The sequence below is a fragment of the Accipiter gentilis genome, chromosome 10 (assembly GCF_929443795.1).
Source record: "Accipiter gentilis chromosome 10, bAccGen1.1, whole genome shotgun sequence".
Classification (NCBI taxonomy): Eukaryota; Metazoa; Chordata; class Aves; order Accipitriformes; family Accipitridae; genus Astur; species Astur gentilis.
In genome coordinates, this window is record NC_064889.1 from 9,138,162 (window position 1) to 9,158,151 (window position 19,990).

A 19,990-nucleotide genomic window follows, 5' to 3' on the forward strand; every position below is an offset into this window, starting at 1 on the left:
ATTAATGCCTCCACACTTTTCTGAACCTCAATAAAGCCTATCATGCTAAAGAGGACTTAGCAGGTTTATTTTTGCGCTAGAGACCTCATAAACATAACACTAGTATAAAGATGAATTTCATCTCTGTTGTTTCCTCTTATTCTTTCATTTGCTTTCCCAGTAAATATTAGTATGTCCTACAATAAATGCTTTTAGAAACGAATTGTATACTCCAGGTAAGCTATTTAGAGTCATATCTCAACATTTGGGAGTATTGCCTCTGTGTAACCTACTCCCTATGGAAAGCATGGAAGTCATGTAAATGTTATTAATTCTGTATTTATGAATAGTAATATTAAAGGTCATCAATCCCTCAAAAGCACCCATTTGAAAAATGGGAAAAGGCTTTTTATTAGAGCAATTTTAAAGAGGGGAAGCAATAATATAAAAGAAAGCCTGAAAATGAGGCCCAAGATGCAATTCATAAGGAGTGCTTATGCCTTGCAGTGGAAGAACTGCCAAAATGCTGAAATTCTGCTTTAATTAACCTTTTTGCTTGCATCATCTAATCTGCTTCATGAACTCCCTATTTCAAAAGTTCCAGCCCATATACAGACATACATTTACAGTCTTACTCTAGCAGCTGAGTGAGTAAAAGGATTTAAATACATCCTCTGATTACCACTACTATTTATATCTGCTTTCAAAAGGTCCCTGGTTAGATTTTTCACTGTTGCACACTGTTCCCCAGTGGGATTGAGTATGGTGTGTGGGAGAGCAATAGTGACACTGAAGCACCGTAAATGGGACATAATCACATATTTTGCAAATGCCATATCATATATCACTGTATGTGTATTCTGTAGTAACTTGCATGTGCCAGAGTGTTGGAAGTTGAAGTGTACTGTAGTGAGAGAGTGTGTTTGTTTCATTTTGCTTCTCATCTCATCAAAGAGACATAACAAAAGAGGAAGGGTAGACTAGCTAATGTGTTTTTCAGTTGGCTATTAGTAATACCTATCAGAGAAGGCTGTATTAAAAAACATGAGGAAATACTGCATCCTCTTCTGATAGAAGCTAAAGATGTATGCCCTTTTGTAACATGGAGATTTAATCTGAAATTTGTTTGGAGATTTTATCAAAGCTGCCGAGACTTTGATCCTGCTGTAGTGTCTGGGCCTGAATAGATTGTATGGCTATATGATAAATCAGTTTTGTTTCTCAAAGCCCTTATTAGTCATTGCAGTAGTAGTTAATTGTCTGTTCTGCTTTGCTGCCCCAGCATTTTACTTGTGCTGATGCATCAACATGGCTTTTGGAGTCAGAAGTGAAAAGAAGGAACAGGCATAACTTAGTGAAGAGAAAGCTGCATCAGCAGGGGGAAATTAGAGAGCAACAGTTTAATGAATACTCCAAAAGGAAAATAAATGACTGTTCGCTGCAGTGGCAGAAAATGAGTATATCTGTTTGCAGTGATTAACTGTAAAACCTTTACCTTTAAGCAAGTAGATAGTATTTTCTTTTTGCAGGTAGCAAAAAATCAGGAATTTTTTGAAAGCTATAGTGGGATTTATTGCCTCAGATGATCTGCAAGAACAGGCACATGAGGAGCTCTGAGCAAGATTAAACTTCTTTCTCTGAGAACAATCTCAAAACTGTGATGAAATAAAGAAATTATATTGACAGCAGTATTTTACTGTGAAACTTCACCCATGCTGCTTCTCTAGAGATTTGATAAATTGATACATAGAGAGGAAAAGAGAATTACACAAGTGATCCAAAATTCTCTTGTCATTGTAATTAAAATTTGGGAAATACCTGCCAAAAAGTAGGAAGTTCAACAAAAGGCTGAGGCAGGATGAAAACTATGTACACATCTGTGTCAAATTCATCTGGTACTTGCGGCCACAGCTCTTTCAGGAAAGCAACAGATGTTTGTGAAACAATATTTTCAAATGTTTATTTTAACACAATTAAATTTCAAATTCAACCTACATTTTTCAGAGTTGGGCCAAAGGTACTAAGGTTCTGACACCAAAGCAAAACATTTTATTTCGTGCCAAAGTAATATTACTTGGATTTTTGCGTTTGGCTGGTCTTGTTTGCTGAGCTTTACCATCTAGAACAGCTGTAGATAGTGTAGAAAGGACAATCAGTTGTTTGGGTTTAGACCGCTTTTAACAGCGGCCTGCAGGGGAGCTTCGAATGGTAGTCAGAAAATCTAAAATGAAAAGTTAGGAGACTGCATGTGTTCTCCAGGCAACAAACCATTGGAAAAGTTTACAATAATTTGTCTTCTGTGAATGCAGTGCTGCAATCACTGACACATCTCTGAGCATAATTCAGAATTGAAGTGTAGATTGATCACAGCTACAGCAGACAAATGAAGCACAAAAAGCCTTTGTAGTTTAGCTTTATCAGTTCATTAATATTGGACTTGCTTGTAACAGTCAAACACAAAAGAAAAATGTATCACAACTAGAGGACATTTCCAGAGAATCTTAAGTATTTTAAAATACTGTCAGATTATTTTGGACCAAAACCAAGGTCAAATGAAATAGGTAAGACATGAGGAGGAGGAAGCCTTAAAGAACTATCTTAACAAATGTTATTTATTTTAAGCTTGTCCTTGGAAGCAACTGCATTGTGAACATCTCAGCGCTTGGTGATTGCATGAAATCCAGAAAAGGAAATTGCCCAGAAACTGAAGTAGCGTTGGCAATACTGTTTTCATTAAGCCTGCTGGATGCATCGTGGAAAAGTGGCCAAGCAAGATGAATGGCAAAGTGTAAATGAACTCTGAAGGAACTGGATTCCAGCACAATCATCTAGTATTAGTAATGAAGATTGTTCTGTGACATCTATATATAACATAGGTCTGCAGTACGAAACTGCAGATTCAGAAAAGCCAACTTATAACCAGTAATAGATGTTGAAGATAAATTTTCCATCAGCTCAATTGATTTCTCATCCACCTGTTCTAACTCTACCATTAAGTCATCTATTCCCATTCTAACACTAAAGATGACGTGGCCAGTCTCCAAATCAATACAAATTTACTAGATCACATTTTTTTTTAGAAAAAAAAAGATGGCTCTCATAATCATTAGGAAATGCATCCAGAAGATGTCTGTTCCCTCACAACTGAAACAGCAGTAAATTAGACCTAAGACAGCAGAGCAGGAATCTCTTGTACTGGCTCTTTTTTAACTGTGTCACTGTGAAAGGATGAAACCTGCCAAAGTAGAACTTCAGGACAAACTTGGCAAAATTGGTTTAATGCAATTCACTGTTTCAAATTTATTCTCATATGAAACAGGATTTCTTTGATTTGATATGATATGATAGCTCCCCAAGTAGAATATCAGAAAAACCTCCTTGAGAAGGATTATGCTGAAGAACATAATGTTCATCTGAAGTATACTGTTAATATTTTAGATATGAAAGAAAACTGCATAAGCCACTCCTTGGAAATAATAGTATACTTGAATTATCATTTCCTTGTAATAGTATTGCAAATCTGATGGTTTTATCTCCATTTTTATCTACTCTGTACTATGAAAATATTTAAGCAATTGCTCGAATGCTGCTGTTAGCAAAAATCCTATGTGTCATACTTAATTGGTGTTGTTATGACTACTACTAAGTTCATGGATAACATGCAACAATATCTTTGGGAAATAAGCATATGCCCAACCTACTCAAAGCTGTAAGGAAAGATGTTTGCTAGATTTCTAAAAAGTTGATTTTTAATTTCCTACTAGGTCAAAAAATGATTAAGATTTGTAAGGATAGGGGTCTATATTATACTATTTTGGGTAACTGTGTGGAAAGAGACAACCAGAATTTCAGATGCTTACCAGATCCAAATATGAATAAGTATCTCAAATTTGGATACTTGTGCAGAAGTTTCTGGTTCCTAGGCTTTGAAAAAGGACTGGAGGTACCACAGGATCCAGCTTATTCTTGGTTTCAGTCAGGATATGAAGAACACGTGAAAAGTGGTATTATGCTTTTGTGTTGTTTGCTTCTGGTCCTCCCTGGACTGCAGAATAGTGGAGGCATGCACAAGGGACTTTTTGTCCTGAAGGTTGTATTAGAAAGTATTCTTCTGCCTTAGGATTATATAAGGTCATATAGTACTTCCCAGCGGAAAGTCCCACTCTCTGATCTGGGTCCTTTCTGACACTGTTGAAGTGACCAGTAATGGCTTTGAACTTCCAAAACGGTTAGAAGTTCAGCAACACTTTGTCTTGGCTATGCACAGTTAGAAGATGCCCCATTTTTGTCATAGAAGATCTGTACCCTTGCCCTGTTTTGGTTGCCAGTGAAGAAACCAAATACAGTGCAAGAGATGAAGGTGTCCCACCTGCAGAGATACTGTCTTCAGATTAAGTGTATACAATCCGATATTAATTTAGGGCCCAGTCAATGAACTGCTGACCATTTTCTAGTATCCTCAGTTGGCTCTAGAGTAAGGGCTTTGTAGGATCAGACCGTTAAAAGATCATTTGATTCTTGCTGATTATGAGATACTTAGTCCTACTAATATTTCTTGAATTAAGCCTGGAGTCCTCTGGGAGCTTTGCCATGACCTCAGTAGGAGTTTGAATTCAAAAGGTCAGCAGCAAATAATACACAATTCAGTTCACAAGAACTGTGCCATATTCCTCCTAAATATTCTGTAACTAAGGTGTGTTCTGCAAATATCTATGCTTTTGGAAAGGGGTTATTTCAGAGAATCCATTTGAACTGATGCATATGTCATTATTTTAAAACTGTAGGTTATTGACTCTTTAGGCATTTGGCTTTTCTTCTCTTTATGCATCAGAGGTACTTTAAGGAGCCTAGTAGCTATACACTATGACTTGTAGTATTTCTAGATTGTGGTCAGTACGCTCTTTCTTTATTGACTTAAAATGTATTGGGTCTTCATACTGCAAGGCTGAGAGGCATGAAGGCAAGCTATGTTTTGTAAAACCGAACAGTTTGTTGGTTGTTTTTTTTTTTAAGTGTCTTCTACTTTTCTATTTTAAAAGTTGTCTTCCAAGTACTTTTGGAGAGAGAGTTTTGTAATCTATAGATACTCAGAAGTAGCCAGTGATTTTAGGAGTTCGACTTGTGGCATGGCAGCTGGTCAACAGGCTGTTCAGAGTTAATGGCCAGCTTGATGCAGTCCATTTGTTGGACTTTTCCAACAAACTTGCCACTTCAAGTCTCCCTTACTATTACATTCCCACTGCCAAGTTATGCGTGTTTTTTACCATGAAACTGACTGGCTTATCTCACAGGAGATTTCACCAAAGGGTAACTTTATGGTTTAGTGGTACAAGATCTACCATTCTATACTGATTTTAATAACCCAGTGTGTGAATATTTTAGATTTATCTCTGAAAGCTCCATATAATGTATTTTCATACAAGAAAAATAAGTAGTAGAAGTGGTGTGTTTCTTTCACTTCTTTCATCATAGTGCTTATTCAGAAGTAGTCATATGATTTATGACAGCTGTTTCTGGGCACTTTCTTTGAATATGCTGGGAAGGTGGTTGTGACGGAAAAGGACTTAACTGCAAGGTTCAGGCAAACGACTTGAACTTCACTTGCAGATTTAACTGCAAGGTTCAAGCAAACGACTTGAACTTCACTCACAGACTGAACTGCAAGGTTCAAGCAAACAACTTATTTGAACTTCACTTACAGACTTAACATGCCACTATTGCAGGTTTTACCGATACAATGGAGGAATGCACTATTGCAATTTTTTAAGGCAAGAGTAGTACATCATTACAGCCACAAGCGATTCACAGATAACAACAAATGCATTTATAAACTTAAAGCATAAACAATATTCACTTACCCCTCCAGGTAAGGGCTCTCAATCCCAGGGAAGTTACCTTGACCGGCATCCCGATCAAGGGCGGGGAAGGGTTTCCTTCATAAGCCAACTGCATAGTTAGAGAAGTAACTCCCCCCATTTCCAACCTGAATCTTAGCGTTTTTATCCCCTGACTTGTGGAATGGTGTGTATGACTGTGTCTGAGTGGATTATAATATATGTCTAAATGGATTATGTAAATCTGAGTGGAGTTTCCCCTTATCTTTTCTTTGTTGGTCTGTGATTGTTTGAATACACAAGGTTGTCATTTGAAACTGAATCTGAAACCCTCCAGGTTTTGCGTTTGGTTTTTTTTTTTACCTTGCTCCCTCAGCAACTGGATAGTGGTTGGATTGAGACTCAGGGCATACTATTTGTTAAGGGATTTGAAGGCTCAGTTTGGGTTTTGGTTCTTTGAACGGTGCAGCCACTGCCCTGTTTACTTTAGGGTTTATCAGACAACCCAGGGCTAAGCTGTCTACACAGCTCCTCGTGAGATGTCTCTGCAGAGAGACAGGGCCTCAAGGCAACCCAAAGCTGCCTCACTTTTCTATCCCCCCATGAGTCGCCTGTGTGGACTAGACATGGTGAAACTCGTTTGTGAACTATGAGCCAGACAGTCCACACAGTGATGGTGTTTCTAAAGAAAACTAGTTCACCCAAAACATTCTTACACTTTAATGGGACTTAAATGGCAACAGAATTTAAAATAAATAATAATTAAAAAGCTTATTAAAGTAAAATACCAAAAATATGCTCCAAATGTGATGTGTCAAATAAAAATTGTGGTGAAGTGGAAAAATAAGATAGTTGCTACAATTTGCCTATAAGATGCTTTGGTTTAATTGGCAGCTGCAAAACAAATGTGGCTTGAGATCCCCATCCATCTCACCCATTTGCCTGTTCTAGTTGCCTTTGTTGAGGAAATTTATCATAATATTTTTACCATGTTTTATCAATCTTTGACTTGCATCTTGAGTGCATCTGCAGCTTGTCAAGGTTCCCTGGATTAAATTACCAGTGAGACATTTGCAATTAACTTCAACAGCACAAGCCTTCACTTTGATTCCCACTGACCACAGTTACAAGCATGCAGTCCTCTTCCCAGCAGAGAGGAACTACTCTCTGCTTCTCTCTCTTTGGGCCAGGACCAAATGAAGGACACTTAATAATTTTAATATATGGGAAATAACTTTGATTCTGTCTGTCAAAAGACTTTATATGGTTTGTAAAGCAATCAAGCAGGACTTAGAACACTGTTCTCCCAGACAAAAAGGCATTAGGACAGAAAATAAATGTACTGTATTATTCTGAATATTAGTGCTGTTGCCAGGCTTGAGAGGTTTCATTTTATTATTGGTACTGTGCCTCTGCAACTTTGGGTGAAAATGTACTGTGGATAGTGATGTACCAGGCCCACACATAAAATATTTCTCTTCAGATATGAAATAGTTGGAAACATAGGAGTCATTCAGCAGGAAGGTTACAAAATATATCAAAATGCTTTTATGGATTGGGATGTTTCCAGTTTTCTGAAGCACGGGTGGGACTTTGTGCTGGGAATAGTGCGTGTAGATTCTTTCTGGATCATACAAAGCATTTAGCATCTATTTTATAAATTGTCAATGCCAGACCAGACATACTTTATATAATATAAGGTGTGTTTAACATTGCATTGACTAAAACTGAACATTTACATAAATGACCTGTGAAAACCTACATTTGAGGAACATGAGGGTAAATAAATTGTAAACTCTTATTTTACTTTGCACAGTGCGCTAATTGTTGTAAATGTTGCTCAGATAGCTGTCCTTCATATAGTTCTATGAAATTGTTGCTTTCCTTACCCATCCACCAAATTCAAATCCAAACTAATGGTTTATTCCAAATTTCACTGTAATTTTCCCTGTAAATACTCTGCTCCCCAGAATTGTTTCCCTTGAAAATTGCCTGGCACCTTCACAGCAGATGTTCAAAACCCATTTATTAGATTTTAAGTCATCCATTCATGCTAACCACTCAGGCATTTATAAAATTCAGGGGGGGGGGGGGGGGGGGGGGGGGTGGTGCATGTGTAGAAATGTTTATTTTAGTATTTAATGCTAAGCTATTGATTTTACTTTCAATTAATTATTACCTTTATTGCAAGTACTTGAATCTTTTTCTGGCATTTTTTCTGTCAATATTCAGAAATATTTACGTAATCTGAATTAAAAAAAACAGAGACACTCTTTTTCTCTTTGTATTTTGGAGTATCTTTAAATGATGCTGCCTGATATGTAACAATTCCACATGTGTAATTGTTGGCACAGGTTGGCAATACCTGACAAATTAACATGAATACACTGTAAATTACGTATCTTACAGAGGCAGCTGCCATATGTTCCTATTAATTGCTCACTTTTCTTTTTCTCCTTTTTGTTGTATTATGTTATAATGAGATAAATGAAGATGTGATATGAACCTTTGCTCTGTAACTCAAGCTGAATGTATTTTTTTACATTGAGTTTATGTGAACTTTAATTTTCACAAGCAAATGTTTGGGGCTTTTCCCAGAAGTAGACTTAGGAAAATGCCATGAGAAGAGGCTTTCCTTGCATAATGTGAACTTACCATGAAATGAGAAGTTCTGGAAGTCCTGAAATCTTCTTCTGCTGTAGATTTAATGAGTCTCGTTAAGTACCTAACTTAGGTACTTAAAAATATCTGGAAAACTAATTTTGTTCAAACTTAACTTGATAACTGGAAGTATGTTAGGAGTTTTCATATAGAGTTATTCCTCTAACCTTTGCAGTGGGTCTGTACATGTAATACTCTTTTACTGACTCACCATTACTCCACTGTGACTGACTGACATTTTCCTTTCATGAAGGCAGTTATTTTCACACATACAGTTCATGAGTGAGTGAATTATTTTATTTTTCAGGTTAATATTTTTTATATTGCAGGTGAATCATCTTAAGATGGCCAAATTGCAGCTATTTACTTTGTTTTCAGAGTTGAGAAGCACTGGAAAAACTTCCTGGTCAGTTTTAAGCAAGTGGGACCCTGAGTCATTAAAGAGCAGACAGTAATCCTGGAAACAGGGAGATTACAGAGGTGCAGAAAATGAATCAGGCAGTTCCTTTATGTCTAATAATACGCATATTAGCTGCTGTCATGGGAATGAGAGCACATTTTTGATAACTGTCTTTAGGAGATACGCAATGGTACAAACTTTTTCCAAGTTCCTCTCTGTCTGCTTGAGCGACACTAGGCACTTAATCTAAGGTAGGAGAGTTCTGAGCAGAAGAGCAAATGCATTTATTTGAATTGTATCCACACTGATTTTTTTAAGGTGGGGTGGGTTTTTTTGGTTGTAATACTGTAAATGAGATGCTGTAGTTCTAATAAGGAAATCGCCAATTTGAAAAAGTTGAGTGAAACTTTTAAAAACTGGAACACCAAAACTCACCTTAGCTGTTAAATTAGCTATAGCTGAAGGGAGAGGACAAAGAGAAGTGCCTGATTTATGCCAGAACAGCTGGGTTAGTATATGGTAAAGAGCAGTGCATTTTTTCCTGTGTAAGATTCTCAATTTACTGTTACATACTTAAAAGTTTTATAGAAAGTTTTGATACAGGCTGGATGATGTTTTTCACAATAATAATAATAATAATAATAATAATAATAATAATGATGGAGTCTTTTTACTTGTAGCCTAGCTTTGACATATACTAAGTTCACATCTTTGTATATTTTTCTAGTTCTGAGTGTTGCAAACTTTTTTGTAGTTTTGTTTTGTTTTGGTTTAATTCATCTGAGAGTATGAAGTGGTCGCTAACATTCAGGATCTGAAGCATGTTGTGAGCTAGAATCAAGAAAGTTGACAAGATTGAAAAACACAATGAAAGGGAACTATAGTAATGGAGTTATCTTTAAAGTAGTGGAGAGACGGATTTTTTAATATTCTGATTGTAGTGATGTAGTTTAAATTAGGATTACAAAAGTTACTCTTATAAACCATCAAACATCAACTTCTAACTGGAAATACTGAGCTTGAAAGTGGATGCGAGTTCATTGTTTACAGAACTTCACTCTGTTGCATCACTGCATCAACTACTTTCGATGTAAATTATCTTTCACTTTTTTTTTCCCCGAGTTGTAGGGGAGACTGTATAGAATTGTTGAACAGGAAGACAGGAGCTGCAAAATATCTTTAAAAGGAGAGCTGTAAGCTGAACTGTAGAAAATTAATAGTCTTCAGATAGTTGAAATACAAGTCTTAATGTATGGCCTATTGAGATTTTGCCGTCAAATTGTAGACCAATCAGAAGTCTTGATCAGAGTTTGTATCCTGAAATATTACATATCTCTAGTGCAAAACATTACTGAAGGCCACTGTAAACAGCACGGTTTTAGTTAAGAAGCTGATCCCAGGATGAATGGTAGATGAAATCAGCTACAGACTATATGAGGAATTCCTCATGAGGAGTTAATGGTAAAGCTTTTCATAATCTTTCATGCTTTGGCTAAAAATATTAGCACCATAAAAATTCTTCAGGGGGCAGAGTTGAGGTGGTAGCTGCAGAGTGATCGAAACATAAAAGAGGCACATTTTCCCTTTTTATGGGGAGGCCTCTTTCTGACCTGTCATATGATGGATTTGAAATGAAAGTTTAATGGACTCTCAGTTTCTTAGACAGCCATCTTTCTACAGCTTCAGTACTAACAACAATTTAATCTTAGCCAGCTCTCTTTTATTTTTTTTCCTGAGCTGTTGAGAATTCATTTATTTTATTTGTTTAGCAGCAGTATAAGAAAAAATACTCAGATCATAAAGTTAAGGAAGTGTTCCATATTAGAAAACAATGTAAAATCAGTCTCCAATAAATTCTGCAGAAGCATTTACTCCACAGTTGTTTGAATTAAAATGTAGCAAGCGTAAATAGCATGTAAACAGTGTGAATGGATTTCATCTTTAACCTATATCCAATACTATGTGAGCTGTAGTTTTTCCTCCCAGCACTGTGTGAGTAATGATAATGCCACTTTCATGGCTGATGTTGTATAAAATATTTTTCAACTAATGTTCATGGTATAGAGACTGTTTTGTTGATGTGTCAGAAAATTAGACCTGGGAGGCAAGTGGATGTATGATAGCTCTTGGGAAAATAATCATGTAGCATTAAATAAAATAAAATTTCAAAATGTGTGAATGCATTTTTACAGGGTCTGATCCAGAGCCATTAATGTTATTTAAATTTTTTACTTCAGCTGCAAGCCAAGTGCACCAGGTTCTTGATTATGCCAGCTGTCTTAGCGCTCTGTTGGGAGTGATAGAGGCTAACTTTGCTTTCCTTCAGAAGTCCAGAAAGGTGGGAAGCTGTCCACCATGACTCATGCCTTCTGAGCTTATGTGGGTGCAGCTCTGTCTAGCCACTCAGATCCACTGAGTATTTTACATAGGGAGAAGTCAAAGTTTGAAACCTCACCCATCAAGGCTCTTTACAGGGACAGGGGCAGTCCTATGTATTTCCTTGGAAGTAAAGACTGTCAACAATATGGGCTTCTTTCTCATAGGTCCGGAACTGGTGGTAGCCAACTGCTTTAATCCTTAACCTTCCTCCATCATACATTTTGTCCAGAATGATTAAAAAAAAAAAATTCTTTACAGCGTAGAAATGATGGAATGTAATAATGTGAAGTCTCTTAAATTAATTTATCTACTTCTATACCCATTCTGTTCAGTTACTACCTTATTTTCCTCTTAATGAAAAACAGATGCGATCTCATTAAAAAATTTTCTTGCACAAACTGGGATACTACTAATAAAGACTAAACTAATTCATATTTTAAATTTGCAGGTTGCACACATGTTCTCGTATCACTTTTTCAAAGTAGGTTGCCGAGTCCTTAGCCTCTCTAGAGGAGTGACTGTATCAGTTTAGTGCAGGCATGACTAATAAAGCCCATACAACTGCAGTTCAAATCTGTTGTTAGTAGTTAGATAATGTATTAGTATTGCATACCTCTGTTTCTGCATGTATTATAAGGCAAACTAATGCAAGCTGACTTGAAATCACAAACATAACTGAAAATTCTAGTTGGTTGAGGCTTGAAGATTGATAAAGTCACCCACTTTGTCTAATGAACCATTGCTTTTTCATTAATGAATAACAATGGTAAAGACTTAAGTACATGAGAGACATTAAGAGACATAAGTACATGATGGTATCTAAGCACTATTTACAAATTTTTTTGAAAAAACACAAGTAATCTTCTATAAACAATTTCATCAATATTAAGTAAATTAAAAAGAGTTAGTTATCAGCAACCACTTCCATAGGGGAAAAAGACTTTGAATCTTGCAACTTAACAAGGCAAGGACACTGACAGTGTCACTGTCCCTTCACCCAGTATGTTGTGTTCTGAGTTGTTCTGTGCTGGATTTTCTTAAAGCCTGGTTATCAGCTCAGTCTTCTAGTAGGGTTACAGAACTTGCTCTGTGGATCAAGGTAGTGATCTGTCCAGTTCCCTGTATTTTGTGCTGACCAACAGTAAGGTGTTTCGTAAGATGCTGTAAGAATATATACTTGGCAAATAGAAAATAATCTGCTCAAGTTATAGGTCTCAGCCTAACATACATAGGATATTATGAAGTTCAAACTTAAATATCAGGATGTTCCTTTGCAGCTATTTACTTTTATTAATTTTAAAAAAATCTACCAGTCCAATCCTTTCTTGTATCTTATTAAAGTGTTCCCCTCAACAGTTTCTTGTTGGATTGAATCTGTGCCTATAGACACACATCATGTGAAAAGTATTCTTTTTAATTTAAAAACCTATTTTTGAATACTTTCCCTTATTTTTTCTTGTTTGGAATTGGAATAATTAATTTTTAATCCATATTTCTGTATTTATCTGCATCTTTATCTGTAACTATGGAATTTTCTCAATACAGAAGGTTTTCTTTCAACAAAGGGTACTCAAAGAAGAGTAACGAAGTGATTGACATGGTTTCTGAAATGTGGCAGTAGTATTGCACTTAAAATAACTGATTTATATAAAAGAACAACAGTATTTGCAGTGTGGTTCTCTATTGCTGTCTTTTTTTATTTTAACATAACATGCCTTTACATTGACATTTTGTGACCGTTTCTCACCACATGGTCACACTGATGTTCTTCGCTGAGAGGCCTGCAGCAAAAGCAGAAAGACTGCTTCTATTGATTAATAAAATTAATTCAATGTCTGGAATATATAAAAACAATTTAAGTTTCTTCTCTAATGTGTATTACTTTGGAATTAACAGCATAAATTCAGTTTCCCATCATTTAGGCCATGCATGTAGGCTTTTAAAATCTTTCCCAGAAGCATAGTTATGTATAATGCTGAGAGTATTTTAACTTGAGTATCGCAGTTGTGACAGGACAAAGAAGAAACAGTCTCTGGAATACCTGGCTCCTTGACCCTAAATTTTTATAATTTCAAAGTTTGTGCTTTGAATTTGCATTAAAAAGTAAATTGCTGAGAAATATACAGCCAAGGTTATTAGTAGATTTTGTTGTCTGTTTTAAAATCTGTGTTTAAAGCAAATTCTTTTGTAATAACATTGAAAATCTGTGAGTAGAGCCTTTAGGGAAAGGGTCATGTCTTCCTGTGTACTTAAACAATGTCTGATGTGGTTTCGGCCTCAAAATACTACTATATTTTAAAATATATAACTGTAATATTGCATAAAATTAGGCACATGTATGTGGGGACCTTCTGACCTTAAGGACTTAAAATTATAGTCACATAGACAAGTAGGAACAGGACGGAACAGAAGCACCTAAAAATCAGTGACTTGCCCATGGTGACAAAGGGAATGCACTGCACAACTGGATATTGAATCCATATTTTATCCTTCCCTGGCTAGTACCTGATTTGCAGTCACTTTTCCTCATGCAAGAGATCCTACTGGCATTTTCAGAGAGCTTGTCATTCCAAACAGTGCTGCAGATCAGGGCTATGCAGATGTTCTGGCAAAAAAACTGTTCTGAAAAGGAAATGGAGGGAGTAGCCAAATGGCTTCATGAATAATAACCGGAATGTTTGGCAACCCAGGATATTCATGTGTCCCTAAATTGTTTGGTGCTTCTGCACTGTACAACGTACTGATTTTCTGTATATGCCTCTGTGTTTTGTTCTGTCTAATCACAAAATAGTCAATTCAGTGAGAAGAGAGTGGAGGAAAGCCACTGCCTTGGCATTCGTGTATGTTCAGTGTATGCCGCTGGCTCACAGAGAGTCACATGACAACCTGTGAGAAACTGTTGGAAAAGGTTGCCAAGCTACCTTGGATTTTTCTGTCTTTTCTTGCAGCATAAACATACCAAGCGTTCGGACAAAGTTTTCTAAGCTTGGCGCTTTTTTGTGCTACTACTAATATAACTCTGTTCTTTTCAGCAGCCACACAGCTTTGTCCGCTGGCATCAGAGAACACCTAACAGTGTGTAATGCACCTTTGGGGATTTGATTGGGCACCAGTATGTGAAGGTGATTTTCTCTGATCAAAGTCCTTGTGTTTCTGTCCCCATCCTCTACAGCGCTGCGGAGTCGATCAGGACGGTCCATCATCAATGGAAACTGGGCAATTGATCGACCTGGGAGATATGAAGGTGGTGGCACAATGTTCACTTATAAACGCCCAAATGAAATCTCCAGTACTGCAGGAGAGTCATTTTTAGCTGATGGTCCAACAAATGAAGTCCTTGATGTCTATGTAAGTTTCTTGTATTTAATCTTCCTGATGGAAAAAAACTGTTCAGTTCATTGTTAACATGCAACACATATTGCATTCAATACCAATACCTTATTACTGTTTTGTTCCTTTAATTTTGAAACCATATTTTTTATATTTTACTATTGCTTGCTCTTACTCCCATCTTGCTCCAAGTCATAGGAAATCTAAATAACAATGAAGCCTTTTTGTCTCAGACTTTACTTATCCAGCAAAACAAATTTTTACTTGTTCAGTAAAATAGAGATAAAGCATACAAATATCTGGGGTTTTTTTGTGAACTGAATTTTCTCTGGATACTTTCCTACTCAAGAAAATTTAGCATAGTTGAATTTTACAGTGAACTGAAGCAAATATCTAAATGAGACAAGGCCTCTCACAGAGTGACATGGTCTCAATTTTCTTGAAGAGAAACATAAGTCCAAAAAACTGTAGAATGTAGGATTTGAAGCAGGGAAATTTTAATACAAAACTGTGCTAGGAGACCATAGATAATAGCCATTTGAGAAAGGATGAGACAAGGCAAATTGTGGCTAAGGGGGGAATTGTATTGGAAAAGCTGGTTCCTTCAGATGGGACAGCTTTTTACAGATTATTGAAATAAAAAATGTAACTGGGATTGATTACAACTTTTTCAAAGATAAAGGTTAAAGGTGTGTTCTGAGATTATATTTTCACAAGGTAATATTCATTCATTGGAAAAACTAGGTTAACTGGTGATACGGTTGTTTCATCCAGCTATGGCTTTTTTGCCCTTAAGTGCAATATGGAGTGGAAAAGTGAGCGTGCTGGATTGTTTCATTGAAAAATGAGTAGTAACTACCCTGATTACTCAGCTGGGAAATGTTAGATATTGGCAAAGTTATTCGCCATCTGCTATATGGTATCTTAATAAAGCAATGTAATAATTATGCAAACATGACTTCTTTTTGGATAATTTCTGATTGATTGTAATGTAAGACTGGCAAAAGCCCAGAATATTAAATGGTTGGGCTTGTAGATTCAGCAGTGCAGAGTCCCATGTTTTTAAAATACATGTGTCATTGTGTAGTTACAGGATGCTCTGAGCTGAGGTTTGGTCTTAAGTTTTTATTGTCAGCTGATTAATGCCTAATACCAAATGAGCCAGAGAGAAAAGGATCAGGAAATGGATTAAACAGATATTTCCAAAGTAATACCATAAAAAAACCTTAAGCTTAAATTTATCATATTTTAATGTTTTAGTTGAGGCTTAGTCTCTTTTTTTGCTTTTGCAATGCATATAAGAAAGCTGGCATGATGAGCGTAGCTTTATCAGTTTTGCTCTGTGGCTGCTATCGTGGATTGCCACATCTAATTTGACTGGACTCTTATCTGAGATATTTCTTGTAGATATGAGGAATACTACAATTAATTATAACCTGACAGTTTCGTGTCTTTTTCAATAGAGTGTGAGAAGATAAAAACAGATGGTGCTAGATGTAAGAAAATCAGTCATCGGTATGACACAGCCTCTCTTACCAGTTTGAAATTTGTAGCTGTGCAGATACAGATGTCTTTTTTCAGACTTTGTCTTGCAGTTCCTGAATCATGTAATTCTCTTTTCATCCATACTCATGATCTTTATGCTGTGTGTAGAAAAATGAAGAGATTTGCAGATGGGAACTCCAAATGGCTTTCTGTTCCTTTTTTCTGAGATCATGCTGTCTTTCTTCCACTCTAAAAATGTAGAGAAAAAGCTTTCTAAGTTACAGCAGGTTATGACTAGCAAGATGAAAAGAGATGGAAGCTTTGTCCAAGTGTGAAGTATACGTTGCTACAAAGACTTAGGTGCACTAAGTCAAAGCAAAACTATTGTATAATGCCAGGTGTTTTCCTGCAAGAAAGCTGTGACAATATATTCATAGGGACTTCATCAGTTAAGCTCTTTATAAAATGTGCCTGTCAGTTGTTTTGAGAAATGTGATGGGAAAAACAGGAACCATTGGAAAGCTGTTCCTGGAAACATCTTAAGAACAGGGTCCTGGTTCTGGAAGGTGGGGCGCACTCTTCCGCTGAAGTCAGCTTCACAGTGCTCAGTTCTCTCAGGACCAAACACAAAGAAGGTGTATTTTTTGGATAACAAAGTGACATGGGAAGGACCAACCCTTACAAAAAAATATTACAGGCAATGCATTATTAGATGGTTCAGAAAAGTGAATGATCTCTGAGGGACGGAGTTTAGAGGAACAGCTATTATGTTTGGCAAGGAAAAAGTGATTTTGACACAAGGAAAAACAGAGGTCTGAATCCCTAGTTGGTGTTAATTGGTGTGACAAATTTAGTGAAACCATGAAGCGTAAGCGTGCTCTGCTGGGTCATAAAGCCATTGGCATAGTATGACTATTCTTTCTGGCCCGTGGTTTGTCAGAACCAAAGAGCTAGTGCAAGCTCTGATGTTTGTTTGGTTTTGTTTTGTTTTTTTTTAAAAAAGGTACTTTAAGTTAGAGTGTAATCTGAGGCTTCTACCAGACCAATCCCCATAAAGAGTTCAGGACTTTTAGAGCAGCAGTGTTAGTAGAAGCAGTACTAAGTAATCAAAGCTAAACTAGTGAAATTAGCAGCTGATGGCATTCCTGCATTTCTAGCATGAGTATGCTCAGGCTTTCAGCAGCAGCAACGTAATACAAGCCAGTTGGGTATGGAGTGTGCTGCTAGCAGTTTTAAAAAGCTTTCATAAAGTCATATCTTGCTCAGGTCTTATTATGCCTAACTGCTTAAACAAGCATACAAGAAGTGGCACAGACTTTCAGAGGCGTGCTCGTGTCGGCTCACATGGGCTTGTGCAGCAGTGTTCTGAAACCACTTGGCTTCATTTTCACATTTACAAGGAGAAAAGCTTATGGTTCCCGCCTGTGTTTCATAAAGAACACTTTGATAGAGTTGTTGTGGCTAGCTGTAAAGCAGTGGGAGTCTGTCTGCACTTACATTACATCTTCATTCAATTGAAAATTAACATGGAAGGATGCAGGAGGGTTGCATGGGTGCTCTTCAGATGCTGTAATGAGTATGGGCCTTTGTAATCTTTTAACTTGATCTCTATTGAGCAATGCTTATGGTAAGAGCGGCATACTGTTGGTAATTTTAGCTAGTTGATTGTTGAGTCTCCATTGAGTGGTGCAGAGGTAGCTGCACAGTGATGAAAGGAACAGTTTAATTTGTGAGATGGTACATGCAGAATAAAACGTATGTGCTGTCTGCCTGTGTTCTGTCCAAGTTCAACTGATAAACCTTAAAAAAGGCAGTTGGTTAGATTTGTAGATTGGGGTCTGTGGTATTTCTTTTTCTCTGATTTATTTCTTCCTTGCTTATCTTTCCTCAGGCATATGTCAAGCTCCTTCTCTCTGAGAATGCATTGATGACCTTAGGACCGTCTTTTCTGCTGCTGAGGCCTGGTGTGAGCCTCTGCTGCCCACGCTGGCGAGAGGCGAGGCTGTGGCTGGTGCAGCCCACAGCTGCACCTTGGCCCTGAGCATGCCAGTTTTACATTTTTCAGAGAAGATTTAGAGAAATAGTTTCTCTGCCATCACAAGCTAACTCTGTTTGCACACATAGTAACCTGTATTTTCTTATTTTTTCCAGAAATAAATACCTTTTTTGCATTTCTTGAGACAGTCATTAACTATTGTTTCTATCCTGACCAATGATAAATAATGTTACGTAGTTGATGAGTTCAAGTACATATTTAAGCATTAGTAATATAACAAGTGGAAGAAGTGAATATATGGGTGTTTTTCTTTTTAGATGATACATCAGCAGCCTAACCCGGGTATACATTATGAGTATATCATTCCAGGAGACAATGTCATTAGTCCTCAGTTGCTTGCTCACAGGAGGCCAGGTAAAATGCCACTATTTCCTATTATTAAACACATTTTGTTACCCAATAAGCTAATGGAGAAATTAATACAATTAAATTCAGTGTAAATGCTGCCACTGATGTGGGAGAGGCCCCGAATTTCACCCTATGTGTTGGAAGAGAAGTCTGCCATAGATTTGGTAACTTCAGTGAATTAATACTGGCAGGGATTATTTATACTGTAGCAGGGAATCTGTTCACATACTTCTACTTCCAGTAACAATTTTGTTGTTAAAATGTTAACCATGGCCTTGCATGAGCTGCAGTGTTGTAACCATGTCTCAGAAATGAAATAGAACATGAGTTTTCTCTTCAGAGTTTGAGATAATTTAAAACAATCCTTTGCAGTTTCTCTTTCCTCTCCCAACTGGAGAGGATCAAACACAAAGCTGTTGCCTCCCCATGCTAGAATATGGACAGCTTGTGCTCCTGACTGAGCTGTGGATATGTCTGTGTGTACTGGTATGAAGTTCTGAAGGACAGTAGAAAATTTGCAAGTGAGTTTGGACCTATTTTTAATGTTCATGACTTGCCTTGACAAATTTCTAAGTGTGTTTGCAGTCTGTAATGAGGAGCAGCTGTGCTGGGACATGGGGAGGCACAGAATACAGAGCATGGTACAAAAAAAACTTTGGGAAATTTTGACACTGGGTGCATTAACGCTACAATGTGTTTGGAGATTCTTCAAGTTTTCATGTATTTGCTGGCTGCGACTTGGTTGTCTGAGTTTAAAACAACACAGTCTTCGCAGGACACTGTTAGGAAGTCTCTGCATAGCAGATTAAAGCTGCTTTCAAGTTTAATGATGCTCCAGTTGTGATTATTAGTGGATGAAAACATAGACTCATATTTGCAAGTGGGGCTCATTATTTTACTTTTTTGTTATTGTCCATCATCAGGGGAGCCCTTGAATGGTCAGTTAGGAATGCCAGAAAGCACAAATCAAGAGGACGAGGATTTGCATAGGGAGACAGACACTCTCACTGGACAGTCAGCTGGAACTTTTCCAGTTATTCAGCCAGGAAGATTTCCTTCTCATCAGCCAGAAAACCAGGTGCCTGCTGTGCAACCACCAAGACAAAACCGAGAACACAACTGGAAACAGATTGGAAAAACTGAGTGCACTACTACATGTGGGAAAGGTAAGTGCTTCATACACCATGCACAGAAAATAGATGACACATGGGAGGATTCCAGCGTGGGAGAGGAGAAGCATTGAGAGAAGCACTGTGACTATTCAGCAGCTCTTGTATGCACAAAGCATTGCTGGACCTGGTGTTTTCTGTTATCTTACAAGGAAAAGACATGTCAGTACTACTATGTGTGCTTGTATTTAAATCAGTAGAAACAACAAAATTAAAAACAATAAATACAAAGTATGTAAATTAAAAGGGAATATATGGCATTTGCCTCTGAAGGAAATATTTCGGGGTTTTATGGCAAGCTGCTCTCTCACACACCCTTGATACACAGCTGCTTTCCTCAACATTCTTT

General features: G+C 37.1%; 1 protein-coding gene across 2 annotated transcripts in view; it reads left to right on the forward strand.

Annotated features, from left to right (window-relative positions):
• The window catches only part of THSD4 (thrombospondin type 1 domain containing 4), a 334,799-nt gene that overhangs the window by 281,307 nt on the left and 33,502 nt on the right, over window positions 1-19,990 (forward strand). For both annotated transcript variants that reach the window (XM_049812992.1, XM_049812993.1), the window contains 3 exons: window positions 14,426-14,601; window positions 18,382-18,478; window positions 19,396-19,638. In XM_049812992.1, coding sequence (XP_049668949.1) covers window positions 14,426-14,601; window positions 18,382-18,478; window positions 19,396-19,638 — 516 coding nt within the window. The remainder of the gene's footprint in view (window positions 1-14,425; window positions 14,602-18,381; window positions 18,479-19,395; window positions 19,639-19,990) is intronic.